The following is a 24621-nucleotide window of genomic DNA, read 5'->3' as shown; positions in this document are numbered from 1 at the left end:
AACACTAAAATTCATTGTTTATGATATCAATTTGTTGATATAATGTGGCCCTCACAACCTAAGATCTTCGGCATTGTAACATGGAAATCTTCATTCTGAGATTGTTTGTAAGGATAAAATACCAAAATGTTAGCAAAGAGGGCCTAAATAAGCAGGAGTCAAGCTGGTAAAAGTTTCCTTTCTAGAATATATATATATATATATATATAAAGTAAACAGTGGTACCTTCCCGTGCTACTGCACCAAAAAAAAAAAAAAAAAAAACTATAACAAACCATATCCAGAACTACCAAACTCGGTTTGTTTGCGCTGTGGCTCTTTGTGGTGGTGCCTTTCCATCATTCTCTCCTATTTTTACGCTTTAACAAGAGCACAACCCCATACTGACGTACCCCTCTCTCCTATTTTTCCCACGTTCATTATATATAACAACAAAAAAAATTATGTAATTGTTATTATATTATTATATAATGCAAGGAATATCATCAATTTTTTTTTTTTGCTCTCTCTTCATGGATTGGTCAGGTTGGGCCTTCGTTGGGTAATAGTCGATCGGATGCATATAAGACGTAACTGGGCTCTTTTTTATTTTGGGGGTACTGGGCTCCGTTTTTTCTTTTTTCTGGTACGTTTTGTTTTTGGTACATTTATTTAATCATATAATAAGCAATTAAGGGAGGGCGGGATTCCGCGTAACAGAAGGGAGTTAGATCGGAGGGCCTCCCGCGAATCGCGTCCGACGTTCTTCTCTCTGAAACGCTACAGTGCCCTAACCGTCTTCACCCGCAACGGCACCCATCCCCCCACGCCACGCGTCCCTGCGCGAGTCTTTCGGTCTCTCGGGTACCCAGCGAAGAAAAAGGCGGAAGGGCGAACAAAAAAAAAACCGCAGCAACTCGCACTAGACTCGAAGGGCCGGACCGGATCGGAGACTCCCCCCGAATCAAGGAAATCAAATCATCAACCAAATATAGAGGCGGGGAGGCGGAAATAAAAGGGGAAGTTGGAGGAAGTTTTCGCATAGGAGAGCGAGCGAGCGAGCGAGAGCGAGAGAGAGAGAGAGAGAGATGGAGGAGAGGGATAAGCATGTGTATACAGCGCAGCTAGCGGAGAAGGTGGGGAGATACCATGGTAAGCTACTGGGTTTCTTTCTCGTCTTTTGGTTCTTACCGAAAACGAAAAGAAAATATCGTTAGGGATTGTCGTGTTGGGATTTGTGGTGAATGATTGATTTGGTTATCTGGATTCGACGTTGAATGGATGATAGTTTTGATTTTTTGGTGGAAATTTGTTGTTCCCTTTGTTCTTGTTTTTTTATGGGTCAATGTTGAATATCTTGGTTGATGATGTGTGAGTGGGCTTGTTCGTTTGGGTTACAAGTGGAGTGGGTGAATTTGTTTTTTTTTTTTTGTTAGGTTAATGGTCTCGTTTGCTTCATCTGAGCAGCATCTGGAGTCGTAGATTTGGCATTTTAGACGCAAATTTGTTTCTTTTTTTTTTTCTGGGAATTGGTCATTATTATTATTATTTTCTTCTGATTAGCAATGAATCGTTGCTGATCAGTGGGGTGGGTTTGTTGTTCTACTGGATTATAAGTTCGGCAGGTGGATTTGTTTTCTGGTTTTTCCTTTTCCCCCCTCTCTGGGCCAATGGGCTTATTTACTTCATGTGGTGATTGGTCGACGTAATTTGGAGTGGGTTGATGAGGAATATATTGATGTATTGTTTGTAAATGGGGTAGACGTATTCATTTGGGTTCACAAGCGTGGGTAGCTTTTCGTGTTTTACAATAGTTTTTGGCTTCGTGGGCGTGACGGTTTCTTTGCTCCAGTTTGGTTGCATCTTTGGTTGGTAGTAATTTGGAATTCCTTTGGTATATATTTGGTTTATTTTTTCTAAGTTTTTGGATTTATTCACCATCATTTTATTGGTTTAGAATCGTATTTTGTTTTTTTAATGAACTTTTCTTTATTTAAATACTTATATCTCGATTCGTCATTTTTTATCAGTGAGTATACAAGGACCAGATAATGATTACTTGGGCAATTTATTTATTGTTTCTGTTATTATTGTTATTACTCTTTCTGTTCCAGATTGAATTTTTTTTCTCCTCCTATTGGGGTTCTGAAAATATGCTGTCATGATTTCTTTATGAAAATGTGTTTGGGAGGAGGGCTCAATGTTATGCTTTCAAGTGTTTAAATGTATTGGCGTCTAAATTTTTCTTACAACATTTCATGAACCAGTAAACTTTTCTTTTTTCTTGGTGATCTGCATTCACTGAGAAAAAAGGTAGTTGATTATTTCTCTGTTGTACTTAACTAGTTCCAAATCACATTTGGTTATTTTGTAAGACAGAAAAATTCTGTTTTCGTTGCTATTAGCATAAACTCTTTAGATAAGCAAACTGCTTCCACATATGCTGGTTTCTATCGAGAACCAAAATGATGTTTGATCCTAAATCCGAATTGTGATTGTTTTTTCTGGCCACTGGATGTTGGACATGCCACAATGTGCTGTCTGCACCAGCTTATCTGGTTGATATACCTGAAAACTAATTATAGTTACACGTATTTGCCAGTCATCTGACCTCACATTCTTTCCAGTTGTGTCAAATAGAAGTTTAATTTGTGATGTTACCGTTGTCTCAGAAATGGTGGAGTCCATGAAGAAGATCGCTAGCATGGACGTAGAGCTGACAGAAGAGGAGAGGAATTTACTGTCAGTTGCATATAAAAATAAGATTGGTTCGAGGAGAGCATCGTGGAGGATCTTCTTTTTACTTGAAGTGAAGGAGGGGAAGAAGGGGAAGGAGCAAAGTCTTAAGAGGATACGGGAGTACAAGAAGAGAGTTGAATATGAGCTCACACAGATCTGCAATGACATCTTGTCCATCATTGACATCCATCTTCTTCCATCCTCCACTGCTGGTGTATCCATTGCCTTCTTGAACAAGATGTGAGATTCTTTTATTCTAGCATTACACATTCCTTTTTTCTTTAACAACAAAATGTTCATCCATGGTAGGATCGGGTATAGGCTATTTGCCACTGGTTTAATACATGTTTTTGTTCCATGATCATCATCATATAATCTTGTCAAGATGTCTTTCCCTCCCTTCTATTAATTTTACCATTTGACCAGAAACTATTTTGCTTTGTGAAATTTTGGTCGTTCTCTTCTCATGGCTGTAGCTATCCAATAATTTTTCAACTTTTAAGTGTTTTGTAATCTGCACTTGTATACTGTTGCTTGCATAGGAGACTTGTGTACTATTGATTCAATAAAATAATAATTTGTACAGGCAATTAGAAAGCATCTACCAGTTCACTGCTAAGATTGTTGGGCTGTGTTATATGAACATGTAAAACCAGATTGGATGGCAAAGAAATACATCCTTCTCTCATTTGAACATGTAAAACTAGACTACTGCTTTAACTTATTAGAATAAGGTCACTAATTAAATTAGCAATAGCTAGATAGTCACCAATAAGTTAGAAGTAACACAGATTAAAAGGATGATTTATCTAACATGTAAAAAATAAATCCAATTTTCAAAACATACAGATTGTGATAGGGGGGCAACTAAAAGTTTAGAAACATACACAACTAATATCAGATTGTGATAGGGGGGACTAAGCAACATTCTTGTCTAGGGTAAAATCAAATTGAAACCTTATGTAGACGAATTTAGTGAGGAAATATGTCCTTATCATCACGTAAGTTTGACCCTCTCCCTTCCTAGTCATGTCAGAAAAGGGGTCAAACAGAAATAAACTATGAAAAGTGCAGCTGTGCGCAAATAAATTATTGAAAAGTGCATTAGGAATCATAAAATGTTTTGTCAAAAGAAAGAGATTACTATTTTTTTAGATAAAAAAAGGTAATATCTCCCATGCACTTTTCAATTATCTGTTTGCACACATCTGCACTTAATAATTTTTCTATATAAAATCATTTCCTGACATGACTAGGAGGAGAAATGGTCAAATTTATGGGATGTTAAGGGTATATTTCCTCCCTAAACTCTTCTGTGCTATACACAGTCATCTAAAGACCAATGCTCTCATTAGCATATTCATTATAAATGATCAAAATTCAATATAGTCTATACAAAATTATGTGGGAGTGTGTTGATTTTTAATTTTTTACTTTAAAATAACTATTAAATATTAATCATAATTTAAAACAAACAAGTCAGTTTATTAGTAAAATGCATGCTAAGTATTTTCAACATGAGCCTCTAAATTACCTGCACATGTTCCATATTTCTTTACGTTTCGTAAGATATTTTATCCATTTCAAACAACGCTCTTAAAAATATTTTTAAAAAGCACACAAATTCTAAAAATTATTCAAATACAATGTCTCCATATTGTCTAGGTTTTTTTAACCTTTAACTATTTAATCTAATTTCTGTAATTTTTCATTACTTCCCCCAAAATTTTAATTTAAAATTTATGAAAATTATAAAATGAAAATTTTTAGGTCTTACATAGGCACCTTCCATGAATGTTATATGAATTTTGCAGTAGATGAATGGAAGCCCTTTTGTGGGATGATTTTAAATTTATCAAATTCTCGAGTGCTCCCAAACACAACCTTGATTTGTCCAAATTATGCAAAAAAAATTATAGCACGTGCACACTATTAATTTACTCCAAAACTATTAATTTTAAAAATAAAATATATGTAAAAAATTATTATAAAAATTAGTGTTTTGTAGTGTGATGTCCATCCTCTATATCCATATTTCATGCTGAATGGAAAGATTTTGGATAAATTTCTCTATTTTTTTGTTTTCTTGCCTATTTCTGGCCAAGAAAACAAAAAAGGGGTGAAAACATGTTCTCATTGGATTTGGCATGTTTGATATCTTTGAGCAATATTGAGGGGTGGAAATGCAGCAGCACCCCACCCTCCTCCTCGCTCCCTTCCTCAAGTGGCTGCCCCATGATATAAAAAGGGAGAACTAGCTATACCTAGCAGCCATCCACCAATGTGTTTGACAAATTTGTCGTCCCATATGGAATGGCCTTGGTACTGGCTTGACCAGGTTAGGTACCACCTTTTATGGATCCATTCTTACCGAACATGTGGTTCCTACATCATACCTGCAAAACCAACGTTAGTACCGGTAGATACTGGCAGGTTTCAATCAAGATAGCTGCTATGTCCTGATTTGTTACACTTTTCGTGATTGGACCCCTCTCGGTCCCTTTTTTTGGCCATAATAATACGATGTTGATGGTATTGTTCGGTTTTGGTAGTATTTGAAGTTATGGTCTCAGGCAATATAGGGGTCTTGTTGCCTAGAGGACACCTTTTACTTTTCACAACCTCGATTTTTCCTAATTCTCATGCTCCTATACTTGCTCCATTGCTCTCCACGACAACATTGTCTCTCAACAGCTTGCTATGTGTGCCATTTGCCGTGGTCGTTGCTTATCCTCAGCATGTCTTGCTATCCTCTGTTGCTCACTTCCCCTTATTCCTAGTTCATCCATCGAGTTAGTTGCTTGCTGCAGCAACTCACTCTTCATCCACATTTGCTGTTGTAGCTGCAATCACCTTGTCATGCCACAAGATACTAGTTGTAATCGCTGCACCTACCACCAATTTGCTTAACTGCATTCCTCTATCACTGCCCCATTACAGTTGTGGAACTAGCCATGATCGAAGCACTCACTATGTTATTTGTTGCCTAAAGTTCCAGGAAATTGCCATATAACATTTCTACTAAAGGATTTAGTACTATATGCATAAATACTAGGAAATGTTTGGTGTCGCTTTTTCTTGTCAAAAAGGTATTCTGAAAAATTACATTTATTTGAGTTCTCAAAAAGTACTTTTTTCTGTATATTTGGTTTTTGGTAATTACACATTATATAACTACTTTTTATGGATGGAGTTACCATATTTGAAAGACAAGGTGCGACCTTGGAAAACTAGCTAGAACCTAGTCCTTCTAGCTTCTCCTAGAAGTGCTTTTTGTACTTTTGCTTCTTTTAGAAGCATTTCTCAAATGATAATATGAAACACTTATTTTTTCCTTGGTAAGTACTTCTGTTACTTAAAGAGTCACAAAAGAACTTTCTTTAGGAAACATCAAATGAGCCCTTAGGGGTAATCTACTTTGGCCACCTAACTCTATATTTCTCTGTTTATGCACCTTCCATCTTTTTTTCTTTCTAATTATTACTTGTTTCATTTAATGTATTTGTATTTTCTGCCCTTTATATGTTGAACACTTGGACTCTCGTTTTTATGATTCAAAAGTTGACTGATATTAGGTGTGTGTGCATGGATAAGACATCTCAATGTTCAAATATTAAAAATTTTATTTTGCTTTTCTAACTATTTGCTATATAACCAAAACAATGAGCTGCCTTTTGTTTGTTCATTCTCACAAATTTCATGAAATCCGGAATTTAGAAATCTCATTCTTTATGCGAGCACCTATGGCCCCATGTTAACTTGACTAAAGGACACATTCTCCTTTCTGTGGCACCTTACCTTTCTTCATCTATTTCTATTTTCCTTTCATCCTCTGATGGGATCAATGCCATTCGTCAAACACACCTTCCTCTTGTGTAACTTGTGCATTTCTGTCCTGAATGTATGGATGCAACTTGAATTGGGCTCAACCTAGAATCAACCAGCCCAACACGACCCCAATTTGAATTGGGTGTGGTTGAGCTTAAACCCAACTCGAAACTATCCTAATCCATCCCAAACCCAATCCAATCTGGCCCAACCTGACCCAACCTGGTCGAAACTGATAAATAAATAAATAAATTTAAAATCAGGTTTCTTATAAACATTTCTATATGCCATCTAACAATATCTTTATTCTTGTTGAGTTAATAGAATTGCATAGGTGCACCCGAATATGATATCGACCAATTCAATGGTAGCTTAGCACAAATACACGAAACTTTCCCAAAATCTAACATATACAACCCAATCTAACCCAGTTGATCTGACAAAATCCATTGCAAGCCTAAATAGCCAGACTCAATCAAGATTTAGCTTAAGATGGGGTTGGATTGGATTAATCCTGACCCGAGGTTGGGTTGGGTTGAGGTATACAGCCCGAGTTTCTGCTTTACCTGAATACTATTGTTCTCTGTTTCTGGTGCTATAAATTGAAGTCCTGACATTAGACATTTCCCATCTTAGGAGCTAAAAAAATGATAGCATTTTTAATTCGAATCCAAGGCTCAAAAGCAAATTCTATTTCCATAGGGTGAATTTATGTGGTCAACTTGTCCAATCAATCAACCTTTACGAGTTCTTAGCTCTCTCTCTCTCTCTCTCAGTGGCAGCCCAAGCATCCAATCGATTGGTAATTTGTATTGCCCAATATGTTTTAGCAGAGGACCTCTGCAGCCAATCCAATTTATTGAACTAATGATTTCTGGACTAAAGTTGAACTTCTTTCTGTCCTTATGAATCCATTTTCACTGTAAACACCAGGAAAGGGGATTATTACCGATATTTGGCTGAGTTTAAGACCGGGATTGAAAAAAAAGAAGCTGCGGAGCAGTCATTCATGGCTTACGAGGTGTGGTTGAACCTTGCAATACTTTGATGTTCATTGATTTCTTTTTCTAATGAATGTTTGTTTATCTCTGTTAGTGAATATTTTAAATATCCTAACAAAAGCAATGGCAACGCAGGCTGCTACCAGCGCTGCTAGGACAGATCTGCCTCCCAGCAATCCAATAAGGCTTGGCCTTGCCCTGAATTTCTGTGTGTTCTACTATGAGATTATGAATTGTCCTGAAAGGTCAAATCAAAACTTATTCATTTCCCTCTATCAACTGTCCTCTTTTTTTTCTATTTTTAGTACTTCAGTTTTGGTTAACATTCATAATATTGGTATTGCCTGGAATTATGGAATCAAATAGATATATCATTCAGTAACAACATTATTTCAATGTTTCATATTTTGATGCTTCAATTCTGTGTTTGATGCATAACACACATTTGGTTGAGCATCAGTGCTCAGGCCTTTATTTGGTCCTAACCAGTGTTTAAGTAATTGCCATGCCAGGCTGTATGGTGTATACCATACGAACGTGATGTGGCACCTATATGGTACGAAATCTCCATATGCCCCCAGAAAGACACGTGGTACAGGTGCTGTACTGACTCCTACAGTGTATCATGTGTGGATATGTGGGCATATACCATACCACACTTGTAAGGGGCCTGATGCCAAGAATAAAACACGGGTCCTAACATAGTCATGCAGGGGAATCAAATATTGTTCATATATTGACGGGATAATTGTCATTAGACGCAAATATGTGTTACTTAAATTTACCAATTTTCTTTTAACAATTAATTTTTTAAAAAAATATTTGCTCAATTTTCTGATGTTGGTATTCATTGTACTGAACAAACTTCAGTGTAGAAGAATGCTAGTTTATGCTATTTATTGGTAAGTACACAAAAGTAACCCAGCATAATAAATGCCTGCTTTCTCTTTCTAATGCAGTAAAGTGGTTCTAGTATTCTTCTATTTGTGATTCAGAAATCAGAAGTCCGTGCATTGTATTTTGTATGTGTAAAGGTCTTACGTATGCAGTAGTATGTGTACCTGTCTTCCCATATACAATGGCTACTCTTTATATGTGGCTGCACATGAATCCTTGTTAATTCTTCTTGGACCTTTACAGAGCATGTATCTTGGCTCAACAAGCATTTGATGAGGCTATTACGGAGATCGATTCCCTCATTTTAGAACCTTCCTTCAAAGAAGAATCTTATAAGGACACCTCAAGTATTATGCGGCTTATCAGGGATAATCTCACAGTATGGGCAATGGAACTGCCAGAAAAAGGAGGTAAATTTATATGTTCCATGCATGCATGTATCCATTCTATTATGCCATCTTTTCCATGACAGCTTACCCTCTTCAGAAGTTTAATGGTTTATTCATGTAAATGTAGTTTGAACGTTATCACTGACAAGTTGATTATTGGATATTTAAAATTTCTGTAAAGAGTCTTTTTGTATAAATATTGCATATGCTTGGGTTGCATATAGAGTCCCGATGTCAATTATACTATTAGTTGTTAAGAGTATCATGGAGCAATGATGAAGTAACATCCTCAATGGTGGACACTGGTTGGCAGTTTATCTTTGTGGTATTTATGTAAGAGCATTACATTGGCACTCACATCCATCTCCTCGAATTTGTGTCAGACATATATCCTAATTGGATATGCGTCGGATGCTTGAATACTTATTTTTTAAAACTGCAGCTTTGAATATCAGCAGTGGGTTGAACTCTTCCAGAATGAGTTCAACCGACTAAATAGTGTTAAATCGAGCTCTTGTTCTTTATGGATATTGTCAAGAACGTAGGTATTAAAGTAACTTTGCAAAATGTCATTTTTTATATAATATGTAAGCTAATTGGTACGTTTGAATGAGAATGATGCATATTGAAAGACCTAAACAAATAATATGTTTTATTGTTATCTTTATACAGATTTAAATATTTCCTTTTTTACTCTTGCCAAGTCAGACACTTGAACATGTGTCGGAATCTGATTCTCATATTTGCATCCATGCAACATGTCAGTTGGGATGTTGTTAGGACATCATAATTAGTTAATTACCCTCTTTTATTTGACAACTGTATAACAGAATTTACTATTATGGGCGCTCTAGGCACAGAAATCCCTGCTGAACATAAACAAATAGTTAATGGCCACTTGTACTAACTTGGTAAATGATTGCTTTTCATGGAAATGGCCTCAGGGATTATCCTTTTTTCTTATGTTGTTAATTTTGACTCTTCAAAGAACACTAACGAGATGGGAATCGAAGTGGGGGACCTCTCTACCGCACCTGTCTCCCCAGACATCCCTTCCCCACCCTAGCCCTCCTTCCTTCGCTTCAGATGGCAGAGCTACCGCATAACGTTCCGTTGCTTATGTGTATAAGGCCTATGTTATAGAGTATATAACTTCGATCATAGGGATCAATTTCTAACTTATCTATGCCTAGAGGGGGAGAAGGTATTGAAGTTTGAATAGTAAGAAGATTCCCTCCTTGTCTAGCTCGACTGATAATATTCCATTTGGATGCAAAGGAGATGCTAGCTTTGACCACCCAGGAGTTCAGCAACTTTCCAATGGTTTTTTTTATGTTCACTTCTTGCGAACTCATTGTTGATCAGTTTTAGCTTTATTATGATTGAATGTGTTCATCGTGTTTGTTTTCCACAAAATCTTTTGCAGTGACATCGTTGGCTTAAATTTACCCGCCTTTTGTTGGTTAATTTCTTCTCATCATTAAATTTGGTTGATTTATTATCTCCAGATGTAGTTTTTGGAGATATTTGTTCCATTTTGCAGGTGAACAAATCCAAGGACGCTAACATTGATATGGAGGTAAGGCATTTCATCCATAGCAAGACGAAATTGTAGGCTAGTGCAGGTGTCCCGTTTGCCCGATATGGTTGATACTTGATACGGTTCAATATCCACATTTTGCTAGAGCTAAATAAAACTGATAGATTGGTTGCAACAAAAGCAAATAGAATTACAGAGTAAGAAATTTGGTGGAAATCTATATTTTCCATTTTAGAAAACAGTATACTTTCCTCCTAGAAGCTCATTGACAAAATGCCCTCTTTCAAGTGACTTGCATGATACTCTGGGACGATGATCTGCTTGTGTCTGGCCTCTGATTGAGGGATGACCATTGAAATTTGATCTGATCTCATGTAGATGACTTTTAATTACAATGTGGATATCTAGCAACATCACCTCCATGCTGACGTGGATTTTTCTCTCACTTGGTGGACTGTGGGTTGTAATTTGTGTTGGATGCCAAGGCTTCCTTTGGTCTAGTAAATTAAAGGAGATGAAGTTGAGCAAATGGGAGCAGATTGTCCCCTAACGCATCATGTTACCCAATTTGTGCAAATCTTAAACCTTCCTAATTCATTTCCTTGCCATCTCGTATTCTGTGGCAACTGAAGATCCATTCTTTAGCGCATTTTAGCCATGTGTATGCATTGCTTTCTTGTTCTTATCTTCTAGGTTAATATTTTGGGAATAAAGATTGGACACTTTCGTCTGGAAAGTTAATATTATACCACAAATTTATGTATGATTATACTGAGTTTTGGTTTTTTGCAGGAATAGGTGGTGCGCACAAAGGGGGTGTTGCTTGGTCTAGGCCCTTGAACTGCAGTCGGTGAAGGAGATAGGTGGCTCCAGTATGCTGGTGGCTTAAAAGTAGTGTCTTCCTTTTCTTTTGGATTTAGCTGATGTATATTTACAGCTTTCTTACAAGTTTGGAACAGTGAAATTCAGTTTCCAGGCATTCCTTAACCCAAAATGTTTAGACATTTATTGGAGCCTCTTTCAGTGATGCTGGTTTTAGAAAATGTTGCAATCTTGGAATGCGCTGTCATTATTGATTTGAGATTGTTTTCATATAGGGCCGCCCCATGCTTCGTTTTGATTTCTACCAAGCCAATGAAACTGATTTCCTTTGATTGTTTCTGGTAGCAGTAGCTAATGGCTTGTCTTGCAAACTGGTACTGGGTGGAACAATGGTAAATATTTAGTTACCAGTTCCTCCAGCATTGTCGGAAAGATTGTTCTCTCGGACTCGGCTCCTGAGACCTAAGGTCCCCGCAAGGCTGCAAATATTGACAAATCATTGGATTGATCAGCTTCTGCTTATGGCAAATACTGTGGGGACATGGAGGAATTTTTTATGAGTGTCTGGGATGGCAGTTGCTGATGCTCCCCACTATTTTAGGGAGAATGGGAAATATCCTAGGGCAGTGGTTATGCTATTTGAGGTAAGATAGTGTTGGTTTGTTCCCGCATACAGGATTCAGCTGTGGGATCTTTCTAAAGCATTCTTCGAAATAAAGATGTCTTGGTTTCAATCAAACTGAAGTTATCCGCCATAGATTTCAACTGTTGTCCTCAATTTCTCTAGCTTGAACATCTTGCTGCTCTTGGAGCTTGGACTTCACATCCAATATCTCCACTCCACATTATGTCCTCAATGGTTGTCCTAAGGAATGATGACTAAATGTTATCAAATGAATTTTGGATGGTGGAAACCCGTTGTCAAGGATTTCAACCACCTTTGTTTTGGGGCAACAAATGGACTGCTATTTTAGTTAATGGGATTCTTCTTTAAGTGGCCGAATCCACTCGCTAAAAGACCAACATCACTAGGGTCACACTCGTAGATGAAGCATGCATATAGAGAAGCCAATGAAGCTACGGATTAGATGGCCTCAATCACTTTGGAGCCCTATAGGTCGGTAAGAGGGAGTTGCCTAGAGCACTCCAAAAAATTTGTTATTTTTTGAATTTTTTTTAGATATATTACACTAAAAATGCATGAATCATCCATTGAAGCAAAAAAAAAAGAAGAAGAAAAGAAATATGTGATGGACCAATAACATAAACTCAAGTGTCAGATGGCAACAATAATAGCTCAAGTTGCAAACTAAGAATCAAAATGGTATTAGAAAAATTCTAGAGATGATCAGATTCAATGTGCACCATTCCATGCAGACAATGAGCCTCCGCTTTTTTTTTTGGATCGTGATAAGGAGGCTGAAAGAATCATCAATGACTTAATCAAACTTCCAACAATTCTTTTGCATGAACAATTTGTCTTCACAAATGATATTCTTTTGGATTTATGTGTAACCGCTTTGTACCCTTTTTTTTTATTGGTACAAACAACTTCCTACTCCTTTAGGAATCCAGCTCCCATGCTTAAGTAAGCATATGGCCATGAAAAAGGGCAATATGTTATTAATTAAGTTACACCTGCAACAAAAATGCAGGGGAAAAATCAAACATTAGAATACAGCAAAAACTAGTTCCAATTTGAATTTTGAGATCTTCAATCAACTATTTAATTTGTTCCCATGGTCATACAAACCCAAAATAAAATATCAACAGTAAGGTATGCCATCTTAGTACCAGGCTCCGTACCGGTACTACCCTATCACTATATCGGTACATCCGGTACGGCAGTCAGTTCGGCATACCAAGTGCTGGTACGCCCTCCATACCATATATCAGTACTTAACCAATATAGTATGGTACGCTCTATATTATTCAGTTCGGTACGGTATGGCATACTATGATCAATGGTATCGACGGACAATACTAAAAGAATAAACTACACACTATTAAAAACACCAAGTTGTTAAAAACATTTCAATAATAGAAACTTTTCAGTTCATCCGTGGAGACCCATTTATGTAAATATCAGAATTATATGATTAGTGCATCTAATCTGCTTGGGTTAAGTCTCAATCATGCAGGCATATCAATATATAACAAATTAATGGACATAGTTGTGGAATGATCTAAAAGAAGCATGACGCTAGCTTGTTAGTCCAAGTGTCCAAATGTATTCCTGGATGCTGAGATGATGCTTGAGGCTGTGACACCATATTCCACCTTCATTACTTGGAATGGTCAATGTTACAGATGGACCTAGGGTCACAAAAGAGCCGAGCAGAGCCAAGCTGAGCCAGGCATCGAGCTGCTTGTGCTTGGCTAGATACGTAGAGGGGTTGTTCAAGCTCGGCCTTGAACTGAGCTTTTATTGAGCCTGCTAAATTTCAATATCTTTTTGCAAGCAGCTCATATTTGCATGCTAGAAAAGCTGCTTGAGCTCGGCTCATTTTCCATCTGAGCGGAGCCTGAACGAGCCAATATTGAGCTGCCAATTAGCAGCTTGATTCGCTTGCAACCCTACATGAAACCCATCAAATATGGTTTTAGTAAAAGAGCTTGCAAAATCTCAGTCGTAGATGTTGCTTCTTGATGTCCTTGGCAAGCTCATCTACCGGAAAATAATCATGGAAACAAATTTTAAATTCTAATGGAAGCAAAACATGTTTAGTGTTGATTAATACTAATGATGTCTGGAATATTTAATTTTTATCTGCAATTCAATCGATAACAATTTTCCTGGTATGCCACCTTCAACAAAAGAAAAATCCAATTATTGAAGTTTAGTAAAAGCAGAACAATTTTATTGATCAATACAATAATGTCTAGAACATTTAATCAAAGGCTACATTTTTATCTGCAATCCGACCAATAGTTAGTTTTGATGGTACAACAACTTTTGGTCCAAAAAAAAGAAAAACAAAACAATCAACAATTAGAGGTTGCACAAGGATGGCATGCTCAAATAAAGAAATCATCCAACTTTTTGTTTCTTCAAAAAAATAATTAGATGTTTCACCAATAATGTGAATGAAAAATGCGTATATGTTATACTAATTGTGTTCACTGATCAATATCTTCACTGGGCATGCACTACGATTTTGCCACAGCAGAATGATTTACATGGTCAATTTGGGGGTGCAAGTTGCTACTCTTCACCATATTGTTATTTTCTTAAAAGCATAAAATTAACAATCTAACCAGATTCCGAAATTTTTTTACTTTGTAACTTTCTAAATATAGATAACCAGCCCATTCTATTTGCTCTACTTTGAGCTAATTTTCCCATCTTTTTTTTTTTTTCAAAACACAATAGATTAAATATTATTATCTAATGTCTCAAAATTATGTTGGTGACCCAAGTAGGCCAGTTAACTTTAATAAGCTAATTCAACGTATGAATTTCTCCAGTTGTTTACTAATGTAATAAAAAGAAACTACAATTCAAAAAAAAAAGCAAAATTGTACTAGTAGTTACATAAATGCTTTCCTAGCATTCTTATAATACTTACTGCAACATTTGAAATTTTTAGTGACTTCACTTGTGACTTTATTTTTTTCCTCCATCTTAAGCAATATCAAACACATGCACCAAACATTTAAACGGCCATAAGTATATCTTTCTTTATTATTGCCAGGCATCTCCATTTATGAACCTTGATGACATGAATAATATTTCTGAAACCGATCTTTTCAAATGCTAGGAGAATAATGAAATAGTACTCACTTAACATATGCTCCTCAAATACAGAAGTCCTATTGATCATCTGTGGACGCACCCAGTTTGTGTGAGTGAATGTAATTGACTTGTTTCCATGTTAAACGTTACGACCATCTACTAGTAAAGTATAGGACATTAACCCTATCAGTTTTGCACCTGCTGCTAGAAACTAATTGAATAGGTATGGACAGGAATCAAGATACATTTATTTATTTTTTTTAAAAAAGGTTAAATGTTAATGGAAGCTTACAACCACAGCTATAAAGATCAAGATTGTGGCTACAATGTCTTCACTAGAACCACAACGATCATTCTGAGTGTGTATTATTTATTAAATCTAGGATTAGCTTTGCATTATACTGAGTGTACTAGAGAAGTGTTTCAATACAATTCTCCAGTAGTCATTTTAATCTATCTTCAAAGTATAAAGTAGACAAAATTATAAGAAAATATTGAGGTTGCCAAACTCTTTCTTAAAGGGTCAAACAAACGGTCACTTAATATGTAAGAACAACTGGTTTTTGAAGCCAAAAAAGAGTTCAATATAATGTGTTAAACCTGATTATTTTGAAAGCTTTCTCTTGGATATTGTGAGATGTATAAATATCATAATAAGAACTGGCAAATTTATGCATAGCCCTCACAGGAAGCTAACAGGAATTAAGAGATTACACTATAAAAAAGTTGATGAACAAGAATTCTTAGCGAAATCTTTCCACTACTTCTAAACATTCAAAAACATTGAAGTTTAATGTATTTTACAGATGTAAAGAAATTGTGTGAGAAAGAATGCAGGTATCCTGAAAAAGTTTGATAGTTTAACTTTTACGTGGATACTTTTAAAATGACAAACTAACCTCACTGGATGTGGTAAATGAAACTTTTCGCCATCATAGTAGGATTTTTTCACTAGAACACAGCACATACTCTAGATTGTTGCTCTCCCATTTGAAAGAACTTGTAAACATCTCTGATGAAGTTTCCTGTGAAGCTCCTTTTTTTTTCTTCTTTCCGACCTTTTTTTAAGGAAATTTATGATTTGTCATTTCTAAGATTTGTTTATATGTTTATGAAAGAAATCGACCAAGCAAACGGAAAATTGTGACGAATGCTGCTGGTTTATATTCAAACACTTAATAAGAAACACTTTATTTCATTGGGAAACTACACTTTCTTGCTATTGCACCAACTCAGAGTTCAAGATATCAATCCAAACTTGCACATTTTATCTTAATTGCCAGCTAATGCATTTGATCTCTAACTAGGAAATCTGTCTTTTCATATGTTTCATTTTGTAGATAATTTGCATTTACCAATGCAAAGCTCAAGTTAAGAACATAAATGCCACAAAATAAGACTTCAAACTTGGGATTTATGCACAAGCTTCTAAAACACCATACTAGAACAGATAAATCAAGAGAGATCACATAACACTTTGTATGTTCATGATCTTTAGGTTGTTAAATCAATTTGTCATATATATAAAATCTCATTTCTCTCATCTATGCATTATTTGGTTATGTTAAGGTTTCAAGCACAACAATATTTGGAATCTTTTCCAAAAAAAAAAAAAATCCAGTACCTTATGTAAACAGAACTTTTATATTAAATATCAAAAGCTAGTAATCATTATAAATCACAGGTGGCAATGTATTGGCATGTCCAGACGTCATATATTTTTTCAAACTTATTTCTCTGCAAAGAGTAAAAAATAATATGTGGATCATTCATATAAACATTCCAAATGATTAGCTTCCTTTAAAGTTATTGCCACCTTCACAAACTTTGATAACTCAATAAAATAATAATGGAAATAAGAATTTCTCTTACATTGACCAGATTTATCCATGTCTTTTTTTCATAACAGCAGTGGAAGTTTAGAAGCAAGCCTCCTCATGCTCAAACCGGCAAATCTAACTATAACTTTCCACCTCGTTCCATAACACTATGTTTATCCAAAGAAACACCATAAGCAACCTCTCTAAAAAGAATTTTAGGACACCCAATTTGTTTAGATCATATCTGATAAAATTGCAACAGTTTCACAGAGAAGTTCTATTCTGGTATTGCATTTGGAATTCTAAATTCTTAAATTGAAGCACTCACATCTCAAAAAATGATTTCATTAAAGGCCTAAAGCATCAAAGAAAATAAGAATACAGAGTTAAAGGCTGTCCTTCTATTTACTTTTCCACTGGAGCATTAACTTTATTTAATTAAATATATTATTTTAGAATACGTTACCATACCATGTGATCTTTGTGACTGTTGACAGAAAAATTAAGAAAAAATGCCTTTATATGCTCGCAGAGCTCTTTGGACTTCTCAAGATTAACAGCATGGCCAGCATTCTTGATAACTACTAGTTGAGAATTCTCCTGTAAATGCCTGTAGTTTTCAAATAGTTCGTTCCTTTTAGAAAAATAATTGTCAAGAAAGTTCCGACAGAAGTTTCTTTCAAGAAAAAAGTCATATCTATTATATGCCTGGCATACCTTTGTAACCGGTAACCCAGTTCTAATGGAAATATTTTATCTTGTTCTCCCCATATTATCAATGTTGGCTGCACAAAGAGAGACACAATTTTAGGAACACATTTGATAAAAAAGTGAAACCGATAAAAGCAAAAAACTTTTACACAGCCATGGAAAAGATAAAAGCAGCTCACGCTTTTGCAGAGGCTACAAAAGGAAAACATTGAGTTTTCCCTTGACATCACATTAAAAGTCATGGGAACAAGAACATAAAATCACCTGCATTATTTTAGGGAGATCTGAAAGTTTTCTGTCCTTGATTAGAGTATTGATCAACTCCATTTTCTCTGTGACATAATCTGTGCACATCACCTATCATTAGAGATAAATTCAACTGTGAGGGTTTACCTTTCACAGCAAATTACGTAGCAATCATTCTCGAAAAAAAAAAATAATTTATCTTTGGAAAGAAGTCTTTGAGTTGATGACACATGTATTTAGGCATTGAATTAACTGGATGATTGGTCAACCAACAAAATACAAAATACACAAAAAAAAAAAAATCAAAAAATTTGCATGCCAGCAGAATTAACACTAAAATACTTAAATAGCCTTAGTAGAAAGGGCATGAAATAGAAGAACAAAATGTTCAATGATAGTCATTGTAGATAGTTGCAAAACGAGACCATATACACCCGGTTCATGAATTTACTGTCATTTGATGTTTAGGTTTTGTTGACTGAAAGTTTAACCCTAACCCTAACCTATGATGCAAATGACCGCTTAATGTTTTGCCCCTGGCCGCTGCTCAAAACAGTATGCGTGTGTGTGAAATACTGAAAATATATGCAATAATCGGTAATCTCCTTCCTTGTCTGAGCCACGGACTCCTCACACGTGGCGTCACACAAAGAAACGAGATTATTAAAAAATCTAAAAATACTGAACCATAGGAATGGTAGTATCTTTCTCGGGTCTCCACTCAGGTCCATCTTACATTCTCTGCTCATCGAGAAGCAAGCTGAAGGAAAGAATTAATTTTTTCTTAAAAAAAGAAAGCAAGAAAATGCATTGGATGACGGAAGAGAAGAGAGAGATTGTGCGCGAGTTTGACCTGGATGTAGTCCCAGAAACAACAAGAGGGCATGATGCGTGGCGGATTGCAGAAGGAGAGACGGACGAGCTGGCGGAGCTTGTCCGGCCGCTGGGGCAGGAGGATGCTGGCGGCCTCGGCGGGGTTGCTGACGACGAAGAGGCCGGAGGCGAGGTCCCGCTCCTCGATGCACACCCCGGCGCAGATAAGCACCGCCCGCTCCACCTTCTCAGGGAACATGGCCGCCATCCGGTACGCCACGAACCCCCCGTAGCTCACCCCGACCACACCGAACCGTCGCACCCCGGCCGCATCCATGACCGCCGCCAGGCACCGCGCCTGGTACGCCTCCGATCGGTCCGGCCCGGGCGCCTCCGAGCCGCCGAAGAAGAGGAGGTTGGGGACGTAGAGGTCGAAGCCGGATCGGAGGAGCGGGCGGAGGTAGCCGGCCCACTGCCATTTGGCGTTGGCTCCGAAGCCGTGGATGAGGAGGAGCGGGGGGCGGGCGGGGTCGGGGTACCTGGGGGCCCAGAAGTGGACGGTGGCGCCGTCGCCGAGGACGGTGACGGTGGGGCGGAGCCCGGCGGCGTAGAAGGTGCGGTCGTAGCACCGGTCCCTCAAGGCGGTGAAGCTGAGGCACTGGGTCATCTCCGCGGCAGCAGGTCGGAGATCGGATCTCTGATCCGATTCGCGCGATCGGATCCGAGGGGCAAGGGAGGAGGAGGCCAGTAGGCGGGGGGAATTAGGGAGCTTTTCGTTTTGTTTTACGATTGGGAGTTAAATCGGACTCGTGATCCGCCGTTTGCTGGTTCGGGCGAGTGTCTAAACGACCGTTGGATCTCCGGGTCAGGAGGGAGGGACAACGGCCGGTCGGAAGCTTCCGCCCTTTTCTCCTTTCATCGCTCTTTATTTGTTTTCTTTTTATAGTTTTGATAAAAATATAAAGTAATAATTGGAGGATAAAAAAATTGAATTTTGTTTTGGATTATTCCATCTTTTCCCATTTTGGTTTTTGCTTTTTATAGTTTGATTAAATAAAAAGTAATAACACGAGATGAGGACATAAGATATCTTAATTTTGGTTTCTCTTGCCATTTTATATATATATAAAAAGAAAACATGTACATGCTTCGACTCTGGCTTACAGCCTTAGGCTGAGTCCTGATTTTTACGAGCAGCAGCTTAGCGTATTACAAGAATTATGCTTTTGTTGGTGGAAAAATGGACCACCCCACAAATGTAATTATAGCACCCAAATCCATCAGCAAGCTCGAGCTCATCCTAAGTGATCGAGCTCTTCCGCTCTCGAGCTCATCCTAAGTGATCGGGCTCTTCCGCTCTCGAGCTCATCCTAAGTGATCGGGCTCTTCCGCTCTCGAGCTCATAGACCAGAGAGCCGAGACCAGAAGGCCGAGACCAGAAGGCCGAGACCAGAGAGCCGAGACCAGAGAGCCGAGACCAGAAGGCCGAGACCAGAGAGCCGAGACCAGAAGGCCGAGACCAGAAGGCCGAGCACAGCAGGCCGAGCCCATGCCTTAGCCAAATATCCAATTTCCACCTAACCCTCTAAGGGACCTGACAACTCCACTATAACCTGCCACTATCTCCAAGCCATCAAGGCATAAGATCTTCGCAGGTATTCGGCACGACCTGCCATTAATGCACGAGACTCTCTCAAGTCTCCGATGCACTCAGTCATTTAATGAACACGGCCCAAGACGATCTCCGGATCACTGAACCATCAGAACGTATGGCTCTCCCTGACCGCCGGTTCATTCGGTAATAAATGCACTTACCATCTACGGACCCCAGGCCCACCACAGCCGGCGGTTCAACCACTTCAACAGGTCCGATCGACCGTGACAACTCCCTGATTCCGGTCTGATCCGGTCCCGTTCTCCATTACGCCATTAATGGGCCAAATCGTGCCCAATTATTACAAAACAGGACAAACCTCCTGTCACCTCCCAGGTAACAAAAATCCTCCTATAAAAGAAAACCTGGGGGGAAAAGGGAGGGAGGACCAAAAACAAGAGGAAAAATCCGGAGCTGGAGAGAACCCTCCTAGATCGGGGGAAAAAGGAAGAAAACAGCACAGACACAATTGAACACAATATTCTCTTTGTCTTCTCCACATACTCTCTTCCCTGCTCTCTCCACATACTGGCCCCCTCTGACTTAGGCATCGGAGGGCCGGTGCCGGGGAGCCCGGCCACCGGCTTTTTTGCAGGACAGGACAGGACTGGACGCACCACCCCTCTTCGGACTCGCACACCCCCCGCGGCGGAGGACGCAGCAAGCCGGCGCACCGCCGTCCGCCCCCTGCAGCAGCGGAGCTCCTCCTTCCCCGGCTTCGCGGCGGCCCCCGGGTCCAATTTCCAGCAACAGTTGGCGCTAGAGGAAGGGCCCGAGTTCGCTGCCATGAAGCTAAGAAGCAAAGGGGCTTCCAATGCCTTTCAACGTCCTCCACCTAGCCCGGAGCGTTCCGTCCGAAACTCATCACCTCCGACCGAGTCAGTTCATCAAGTTTGGCCGGAGCAGTTTGATGCCCTGGTACAACAGGTGCAGGCCCTGGCTACCGCTGTCCAAAGCCTGCAGCCCAGGGGCATCCCAACGGCACCGCCTCCTCCGGCTCCAGTTCAACCGGAGCCTCCCACAAGCGGACTTCACCTTCGAGGTCAGGACTCCCAAGTCCAGGCCTCCCTTTGGAGAGAGCACCCAGCCGGAGGCCACGGAGGCTGGCCACAGCCTTCGGAAGTTGAATCGGTTCCAGGACAACCTGCGCTCGAACGAACCGCTGCAGCGATCCTCCAGAACGATGAACTCGACCAGAAGGTCGAGAGGCTGGAACGTCAAATCCAGGCACTACACGGGAGGAAGTCAGGACATAACGGCGACTTCGAGTTCAATACGAAGTCCCCCTTCTCCCAGCAAATTGATGACGAACCAGTCCCGCCGCGGTTCAAGATGCCCCAGGTGGAGCCTTACAACGGCAGGGCCGACCCCCTCGACCACCTGGAGAGTTATCGGGTCTTAATGGCCCTACAAGGAGCCTCGGAGGCCATGATGTGCAAAGCCTTTCCAGCAACGCTCCGAGGACCGGCCCGGCTTTGGTTCACCGGGCTGAAGCCGAGTACTGTCTCCTCCTTTGAGCAGCTCGGCAGGCAGTTTGCCAGTAATTTTGCCGCTAGCCAGCCCCAGCGGCGGACGTCGGACTCCCTCCTTGACATCAAACAAAAGGAGGGAGAGTCCTTCAAGGAGTACTTGGATCGGTTTACTGCCGCAACATGGGAAGTCCGGGAGCTGGACCAGTCAATCGCCATGTCGGCACTAAAGACTGGAGCCCGGTCTTACAGGTTCCTCTTCTCTATCGAGAAGAACTTCCCTGCGGACCTCACCGAAATGTTGGCTCGAGCTCGCAAGTACGCCAAGGCTGAGGAAGCCATGGCCTCTCGGCGGGAGGAAGCCGAACAACCTGCCAAGATGCAGAAGAAGCACCAGGAGCACTCCCAACCAAGTAGCAGATTTCCCTGGCATGAGAAAGAGCCTCCTTGGCCCAAGAGCCTAGCTCGCCCGGGGTCTCCCCTCCAAAAATTTCAGACGTACACTCCTCTCACATCCACCCGAGCAGAAATCCTCATGGAGATTGAGGGTCGGGGCTACCTCCGACCTCCATTGAGAATGCGTCCGACAGAGTCGCGGAAGCACTCGAAAAAGTACTGCCGCTTCCACCGAGATCGCGGCCATGATACGGAGGATTGCTACGAGCTTCGTGATGAGATCGAGGCACTTGTCCGCCGAGGTCGGTTGAGTTATTTTGTCCGTGATCATGCCTACAGGAGAGAGCCCGAGGAACAAAATTCAGTGCCGCATAAGGAGCAGAATGACAACTGACCTCTCACGGGCATCATCAATACCATCAGAGGGCGGGCAATTAGAGGCACCAGAAGCTCCGAGCTCGGAAAAAAGAGCTTCCTCAAAGCATCCGTGCACTGTGAAAGTCACATCTCCTTTTCTGATGAAGACCAAAAGGGTGTTGAGCCCTCTTTATGACGACACTGTAGCTATTTCCCTCATCATTGCAAGGCTTTAAAAAAAGGATTTTAGTACATAATAAAAGCTCGGCTGATGCCTTATTGGTATGCCTTCCAAAGGATGAGCGCTCCTCTGGCTAGATTCATAGGAGATTCTACCCCAAGAAAGTACTATGAAGCTAAATCCTTTCATGGTCCAGAAGGCTGCCGAGCTCCGAAGGCCGCCGAGCTCAGAAAGCTGAGCACCAAAGGCCGCCGAGCTCAGAAAGCTGCCAAGCTCCGAAGCCCGAGCTCAGAAGCCCGAATGTAGAACACCTCCCCCAGAAAATCGAGCCAAAAAAAGCTAGTGCCAAGCTAAGTCCTAAGGGACTTCGAAGCTCGGAAGCCATCAAAATATCTCCAAAAGGTACAGGACGCCACTTTGGCTTCAAATAATTTCAATATTTTATCTATTTCCAGGTCGGAGAATCCAAAAAACGACCAAACGTCGCCCCGAATAGGGCGCACGATCGCTAAACGGACGAAGTCCGTCTCCTGTATGCGTCTCCAATGATGCTCTGGCTAAGCTCGGGACGCCGATTCGACGACACTTCGACGACATCCAACACCATTCGACGCCACTTCGACGCCATTCGACGCCATTCGACGACACTTCGACGCCATTCGACGACACTTCGACGCCATTCGACGCCTTTCAACGCCATTCGACGCCTCCTACGACAACACGCCCCGATCTGAGTGGGGGCACCCTGCTGAGTCGACCACAACCCAAAGAAGGCCGCTGAGTCGACCTGAAGCACTTAACTCCAACTGCATGAGAGGTACCCATTTACTTAATGTTTCTACATTAATGTCTCTACATTGTCTTTCCTATTCTTGGATTTCTCTGCCGACGTCCCCAAAGAACGGAGTCCGAGCAGAGAAGCGTCTTCAGTCGCCTCGGCGCAAGGACGCACACGGTACAAGGTACCCATTCATTTAATGTCTTTACATTCTCATTTATCTTTACTTGGATTCTTCTCTGCCGACGTCCCCAAAGAACGGACTCCGAGCAGAAAAAGCGTCTTCAGTCGCCTTGGTGTAAGAACGCTCACAGCACCAGGACGATCGATGACTGAACTACTTCCTTTGCCCGAGCCAAAAAGCAGCTCGGACTCGGAAGTCGGGGGGTAGTGTTGGTGGAAAAATGGACCACCCCACAAATGTAATTATAGCACCCAAATCCATCAGCAAGCTCGAGCTCATCCTAAGTGATCGAGCTCTTCCGCTCTCGAGCTCATCCTAAGTGATCGGGCTCTTCCGCTCTCGAGCTCATCCTAAGTGATCGGGCTCTTCCGCTCTCAAGCTCATCCTAAGTGATCGGGCTCTTCCGCTCTCGAGCTCATAGACCAGAGAGCCGAGACCAGAAGGCCGAGACCAGAAGGCCGAGACCAGAGAGCCGAGACCAGAGAGCCGAGACCAGAAGGCCGAGACCAGAGAGCCGAGACCAGAAGGCCGAGCACAGCAGGCCGAGCCCATGCCTTAGCCAAATATCCAATTTCCACCTAACCCTCTAAGGGACCTGACAACTCCACTATAACCTGCCACTATCTCCAAGCCATCAAGGCATAAGATCTTCGCAGGTATTCGGCACGACCTGCCATTAATGCACGAGACTCTCTCAAGTCTCCGATGCACTCAGTCATTTAATGAACACGGCCCAAGACGATCTCCGGATCACTGAACCATCAGAACGTATGGCTCTCCCTGACCGCCGGTTCATTCGGTAATAAATGCACTTACCATCCACGGACCCCAGGCCCACCACAGCCGGCGGTTCAACCACTTCAACAGGTCCGATCGACCGTGACAACTCCCTGATTCCGGTCTGATCCGTTCCCGTTCTCCATTACGCCATTAATGGGCCAAATCGTGCCCAATTATTACAAAACAGGACAAACCTCCTGTCACCTCCCAGGTAACAAAAATCCTCCTATAAAAGGAAACCTGGGGGGAAAAGGGAGGGAGGACCAAAAACAAGAGGAAAAACCCGGAGCTGGAGAGAACC

At 40.6% G+C, this 24621-nt stretch overlaps 2 protein-coding genes across 6 annotated transcripts; one reads left to right on the top strand and one right to left on the bottom strand.

The window, feature by feature from the left end:
• Window positions 1-727: 727 nt before the first annotated feature.
• Window positions 728-11416, top strand: LOC103701768 (14-3-3 protein 7-like). 2 transcript variants are annotated; one of them, XM_088708914.1, is made up of 6 exons: window positions 728-1131; window positions 2652-2958; window positions 7480-7567; window positions 7683-7792; window positions 8688-8854; window positions 10342-11416. In XM_088708914.1, exons 1-6 carry the CDS (start codon window positions 1068-1070, stop codon window positions 10446-10448), a joined length of 843 nt encoding a protein of 280 aa, XP_088565040.1. In that variant the 5' UTR covers window positions 728-1067; the 3' UTR covers window positions 10449-11416. The 2 variants fall into 2 exon arrangements, with proteins under 2 accessions (XP_088565040.1, XP_008782160.1); XM_008783938.6 differs by having other exon boundaries at window positions 732-1131; window positions 11166-11416.
• Window positions 11417-11809: 393 nt separating this feature from the next.
• LOC103701766 (uncharacterized) lies at window positions 11810-19415 on the bottom strand. Of its 4 annotated transcripts, XM_088708913.2 has the most exons (6): window positions 18562-19415; window positions 17727-17819; window positions 17469-17536; window positions 17223-17361; window positions 15831-15989; window positions 11810-12833 (listed from the first exon to the last, which is right to left on the bottom strand). In XM_088708913.2, the coding sequence occupies exons 1-5, from the start codon at window positions 19186-19188 to the stop codon at window positions 15864-15866; spliced, it is 1053 nt and encodes a 350-aa protein (XP_088565039.1). In that variant the 5' UTR covers window positions 19189-19415; the 3' UTR covers window positions 11810-12833; window positions 15831-15863. The 4 variants fall into 4 exon arrangements, 3 of the variants coding, with proteins under 3 accessions (XP_088565039.1, XP_008782158.1, XP_008782159.1); XR_015972142.2 differs by lacking the exon at window positions 15831-15989 and having other exon boundaries at window positions 16804-17361; window positions 18562-19411; XM_008783936.6 differs by lacking the exon at window positions 15831-15989 and having other exon boundaries at window positions 11810-13772; window positions 18562-19414.
• Window positions 19416-24621: the final 5206 nt, after the last annotated feature.

The sequence above is a fragment of the Phoenix dactylifera genome, chromosome 12, assembly GCF_051530095.1.
Source record: "Phoenix dactylifera cultivar Ajwa chromosome 12, Ajwa_hap1_PhDact_Kaust_v1.1, whole genome shotgun sequence".
NCBI lineage: Eukaryota > Viridiplantae > Streptophyta > Magnoliopsida > Arecales > Arecaceae > Phoenix > Phoenix dactylifera.
The sequence above is the reverse complement of the archived record's forward strand: the minus strand, read 5'-3'. Positions and strand labels throughout refer to the sequence as shown.